General features: G+C 28.0%; 1 protein-coding gene across 1 annotated transcript; it reads right to left on the bottom strand.

The window, feature by feature from the left end:
• Positions 1-448: 448 nt before the first annotated feature.
• LOC102592229 (GDSL esterase/lipase At1g28590-like) lies at positions 449-5,891 on the bottom strand. Its single transcript, XM_006367714.2, has 5 exons — positions 5,552-5,891; positions 4,918-5,148; positions 2,553-2,701; positions 1,465-1,741; positions 449-895 (listed from the first exon to the last, which is right to left on the bottom strand). Exons 1-5 carry the CDS (start codon positions 5,802-5,804, stop codon positions 654-656), a joined length of 1,152 nt encoding a protein of 383 aa, XP_006367776.1. The 5' UTR covers positions 5,805-5,891; the 3' UTR covers positions 449-653.
• Between the last annotated feature and the right edge of the window lie 231 nt (positions 5,892-6,122).

The following is a 6,122-nucleotide window of genomic DNA, read 5'->3' as shown; positions in this document are numbered from 1 at the left end:
AAATGTGGGATTTCTGTAATTTTTCCTATATATACATATATTACTGGGCTAACCATAGGCCCACTCTCTTATCAGCCTTTTCGGCCCAGCCCTTTAACTTTCTTTTGGGAAATTTTTATAAATAGCACTATTATAAATAAATTATAGCAACATTATTGAATTTTCTTTATTCTTAATTTATCTTATCTTTATTTTCAGTTTCTTTTTTTGTTTCTATTTATTTCTTGTTAGCTTCCTCACGTTTCTTGATTTTCTTTATTGAGTTCTTGAATCCATAACGCGATTCTTATCAACACGCTCACATTGTCAGCCTTAAGTCTAAATAAAGAAGAAGGTGATATAAAGTTCAACAATCAACGTAAAACCAATAGATTTATATGATGTATTCTTAAAATACATAATACTCCTCTTATATACAAAATTAGTAACAATTGAAACTAGACACACGTGAAAACGTACATCTCTATAGACTATAGTAAATCAAATAATTATAAACTTAAATAAAGTTACATTTACATATCAAGAACAAATTAAATTACAAGATTACTTTCAAACAAGTTGGTGCATGTATGTTACGATTCCAACTTTTCAAGATAAAAGTCTCTAATATATATTGGACAATTATATATACACAATCCCTTGTAGTTTATACACTATTGGTCTGATATTCCCTTATTACAAAGTCCATTATTCATTTGGGGAATTGTGTATGGACCTTGTAATAAACCTTCGGCTATTAATTTGTATGCTGCCTCTGTCAAATGTACACCATCCCAACTAACATATGAAGAAGGTGTATCACAATAATTTGAGGATGGTGATCCACATGGTCTCTTTGAGTCATAATTGTATGGACCTCCTCCTCCACAACATGCTACAATAGTGCTTGTAAAACCTACATAACAAAAATTTACAAAAAAATTGTGATCAATGACCTTCCAAATTTATGTTATGGAAATAATGATGACGTTTAATTTTTATGTGCTGACAGTTTAAATAATTTTCATGTTTTTTGATGGTTTAAAAGATAAGCGAAATACGAGTAACTGACTAGAATAAGTTGAATTAGTAACTTGGGAAATTGGACAAACACTTTTGAAAAAATGTGAATTTCAGACGGACTTTCTATCAAAACTCTGTCTGAAATTCAATCTCATCGCAAATACACTACTAAAAACAGGCAAATTTTTTTAGGGAGGTGCATCGAAAATTTAATAGGTCTGTCAGAAAAGCTTTCGACGAACCTACCTCGGACATTTCCATCAAAATTAAAGTGTTTTTTGTAGTGATTATTTTTTATATACTCTCAACAGAAATCATATTTCTGAGTTGACTTTTCATCTGCCCCCCCCCCCCCCCCATTCCAATAGTGAAATGTGTTAAATACATTGATAGTATATATATAAATTATTGTCAGAGTATATAAGTTAAATATATGACGATGTAAAAAAAAAAATTACTTACCAAATTTTTTGGGAGATTTGTAAATTTGCATGGCTGCATTGTAGTAATCAGCATAGATTATGTTGGCATGAGGATGAATTTCACGAAGTTTATGAATTTCTTGTTGAAGTAATTGGTTATGATATTCAGCAAAATCATTTAACCAATTAATACAACCAGTTGAATCATCATATTCTTTTTTATTTGAATTTTTAAAAATTGTTAGATAAGAAGCTGAACATCCAATTGGTAAATTTCCAGGTACTATCAATGTTTGTGCTCCAAGTTCAATTAATTCCTGCAAAATATAATCAAATAAATCTTAATTCATAGAAATTTTTAAAAAAAAAGTTTAAGTAACACTAGAAAACTATATAATATTCCCTCCGTCAACTTTTATTTGTCATGTTATGCTTTTCGAAAGTCAGTTTGACTAATTTTCAAAGTTAAATTAGATTACATTAATTCGATATTTTAAACAAAAAATTTAGATTTTCAAAAATTATACAAAAAGCACTATAAATTGCAAGTTTTTGCATATCAATATGATGAAAAAATACATCGTAAAATATTAGTTAAAGTTCTTATAGCTTAACTCTAAAAAAGAAAACCATGACAATTAAAAATGGACGGAGGGAGTGATTTTTAGAGACAGATAAATTTTATGGTTAAACAAAAAAAATTATGACTTATCTTATTTAGCAATAATTAATATTGGACAATTTGAAAATGTACGTATAGCCTAAAAAGGGGACCTCCCTCCAAATTAGGTCAAGTTATACTTGTTTATGTTAGACTTGATAGTGATACGATTAGTTAAGCCTTAGCTTATTTGGCCACCCCATGACAATTATTGCTCATGGTTATTATGGGAAAACCTTTTTCGATGGAGATATGCTGAATATATCAATATATGAACAATCACGATCTGATAATGTACTACTAAGTCTTTCAAAAGAGGAAAGAGTTAGCGATAGATCATCAGAAAATTATATTCTATGACAAATTATTTAGCGAGAATTAGTTATCGTTTTTCTTAAAATATATTTTACTAATTCTATTTTTTTTTTAAAGTGGAATGTTTAATGAAAATAATAATTGATACTTACATTAATGGCTAGGCCAATGGCTGAAATAACTGCAGGCACAAATGATTGAACATCTTCTCCTGATTTTCCTTGAGAAAATGGATGATTATAATCATTTCCTCCAATTTCTCCCATTAAAAATAATGAATTTTCAAGAAATTCTTTGCAACCTGATTAATATTTCAAATAATTAGAATAATAAAGATTTATAGAGGCACCTTGAAAAAAAATATATAAATAAAATCAAATGGCTCACATACTTTTTTTTAAAATATAATCATCTATTTTTCCTCCTAATTACTATTTTCAAGACTGTCTCGAGAAACATCTCGAAAAACAGGACAAAAACTAGGATATAACTAACAGTTCACCATAAGGAGTTTAAAATTAACCTTGTGCCACTAGTACAAGCTACAGAAACTGTCCATAAGACTATCATTAAAATCCAGCTAGAGCCGTATTTCTTTGTTTTTTTATTTTAAATTTATTAGTGCACTTAAAGTATAGTACTATATTATAAATGCATATTGAGGGTTTGATGGAGAATATTATTAAATAATATGTGTAATAGTTTTAGTTTTCTATTTTACAAAAATATATCATCCACAAAACTATTTATTTTACATTTTTAAAAAAAACATTTTAATATGGTGTCCCCACTAGGCCACTAATGTATTTCTTTTTGTTTCTTTAGTTCTTAATAAAGGATATTGTCCATATATCTAATCCAGTAATTACGTTTTTTATTAGGACTCAAATATATAATTACTCTTGTTGATAAGATTTGATTACTTTTTATTAGTGGTTGATCATGAAGGGAATAAGATTTTATCCTAAACAAAAGTGTATTTGATTTAAAGACTATACTTTATTAGTCTTTAGGTTTATCAACTATCGGATCCGTGGCAATATTGAAATTTTAAAAGTTAATTACTGTGACTTATAATATTTTTTAATGTAATTTTTAATAATTAAATTTATATATCTCGATATATAAGTTTAAATATTGAATTCGTCTATAAAAATAATTAACTTGGTATGACTAGCTAGATTTTTTTTTTCTTATTGACAAACTCTATTCATCTTTGATTTGTCAATTTAGCAACCACATTTCTTTACTTAATTAAAGCTTGAACTTAAAGTTGGATCAACTTCTCAACTACTCCTTGTCAAGTCTTTTCTAATTAATTATTCTTTTTTCCATTAAGTAAATGTAAGGCTAAAAATAATATAGGGATTGGTCCACTTGAATTATTTGTGGTTTAAGAGAGTGGTGACTTTTGCCTCACTTATTCCAAAAAAAAAGAAAAGGAATAAACATATTTAAAAATTTAAAAACAATTTAGTTTAAATTTTTTATTTTATCCTTATAACAAATATTTATGATATATTTAGGAGCTAGAACAACTTTCAAAAGGTTTATGGTCACAATTAATATGACATATTTAAAATCACAAAAAAAAATTAAAAAATTATTTTTTTAAACATCATGTTTAGTCAAATTACACCATATAAATTGAAACAAACTATATAATTAATGATGTGGTGTACTCATAAAAATGTGTTACGCAACATTAAACCGGGATCAAGATTAATGACTTTGTATAATGTTCAATAAAAGATTATTATACTAATATGTAATATAAGTTAATAGTACTAATTAATAATTGGAGTAGAGAAAAAGCAATAAATTGGTTGCTTAACATGAATAATAATAATTATAGGTTGTACTCCTTAAGTTAAGGTTATATCAATCTTATTTTATTTTTAACTTGCTTAGAATTTCTTTTTTCTTGTATTCTTTTTACGTCTTTGTTACGAAAATGATATAGTATCTTTTTTTTTTCTAGCCTGACGAATTTGAATTTATGTGTACAGTTACACTCCATATTAGAATTTTTTTCAAACCCAAAATCTCTATATAAGTGGTGAGAAAATCATGTTCATTCCAGCACATCTTTGGTAATGAAAATGACATGTCATCTACTATATATGGTGTTTGATCCATTTAAAGCAATAACGCTCCCTATAGAGATTTTTTCTGTATCGAACATTTAAATCTAAAACATCTAATTAAGAGTGAAGAAATCGTGTTCAATCCCACCATCTTTGCTATTTTTGAAAATGACTGAAATATCTTTTTTGGTGTTTGGTCCAGTTAAGGGGAAAAACGTCTTTTATCAGATTTCTTTTCTTATCCAAAATTCTACCTCTTAACCTCTTATTTAGAACGAAAAAATCATGTTGATTTCACCACAACAAAATTGGTGGTGAAAATGACATGTCATCTGTTAGGTGTTTGGTCCACTTTGGATGTTTGCAAAAAAAAAAAAAACTAGAATAACTCTAAAAAAAATAATTAATCCATTATTTCATTGGGACTTACTTGTTGGTGAGTCACATAAAATTGGTAACATTTGTTTGAACCATTCCAATTGAGTTCCTAGTGAAACATTAGTGGCTGGATTCTTGATTCCTCTTTTCTCTAAATATGAAATATCCACTGCTGTTGCTCCTGCCACTGCAAAATTCACTCCTCTCATTGAATTTTTGCTACTTGACATGTTTTTCATAACACCAACATAGGGTGGCACAAGTGGAAATCCCATACCCTCCGCTGTAAAGAAGATCAAAAGTTTCAGAAGTCTTTCGTTTAGCTTGATGAAACAGTATTGCATAATCGAGACGAAAGGACGTATACATTAATAGACTGATCAGAATTCAAACTTGATGAAGTTAAACCTATAAAGTTCTCAGTACTAAAATCATAGTAGCTTTCAAAATATATGAAAATTCAACATTTAATATTTGTAGAAATTAATTTCGTGATTCTCAATATATATATTTATGTTCCATGTCAAAAATACTGATTCGATGGAGTAATGGGATATATAGCTAGCCATTAAGCCATAGGGAAAAATGTATAGAGAGAAGAATGGGACACGTTCTTTGATATATATAATTAATACTATCACGTTAACTAAAAGATAAAAAATATCGAGAATGTTATTAATACGTACCGATGAAATCTATAACGAGACGGCCATCGGAAAATCGACCGGTAGGATGATGAAAGAAGGTTTCACCATAAGGAAGAACCGATGAAGCAACAATTTTATTGGATTTTGAGAGGCGAATTAAGTTTCCGGTATCGGCTAACGAATCGCCGAAGCTAATTATCGACTCATAACATCCATGAACATGTCCAAATGATGTAATTAACAAAATAATCACACAAATAAAAGAATTATTATTAGAAGAAGAAGAAGCCATGGATATTATTTCAAGTTTTTTTTTTTATAAAAACAAATGTTTTTTTGTGTTTTTGGCTATTGGATATTTTAGAGGGTTCAAAATTATTATTTGAAAGTCCTCTAAGGAGTTTATGAAATTGGAGTTGAATTTATAGAAGATTTTGTTGACCTACCAACCACAAATTGTCCAAATGACAATTAATCAAGGACCTACTAGGAAATACACTGGCTATTTTTTATTTTTTATTGTGGTCAAAATATACCATTGAGTTCACCAAACTTTACTATTGACGTTTTCTTTAATTAATTTCAAATAAAAGGGAAATTTGCACTTATA

The sequence above is a fragment of the Solanum tuberosum genome, unplaced genomic scaffold (assembly GCF_000226075.1).
Source record: "Solanum tuberosum cultivar DM 1-3 516 R44 unplaced genomic scaffold, SolTub_3.0 scf00815, whole genome shotgun sequence".
NCBI lineage: Eukaryota > Viridiplantae > Streptophyta > Magnoliopsida > Solanales > Solanaceae > Solanum > Solanum tuberosum.
This window is presented reverse-complemented; position numbering and strand designations above follow the sequence as displayed.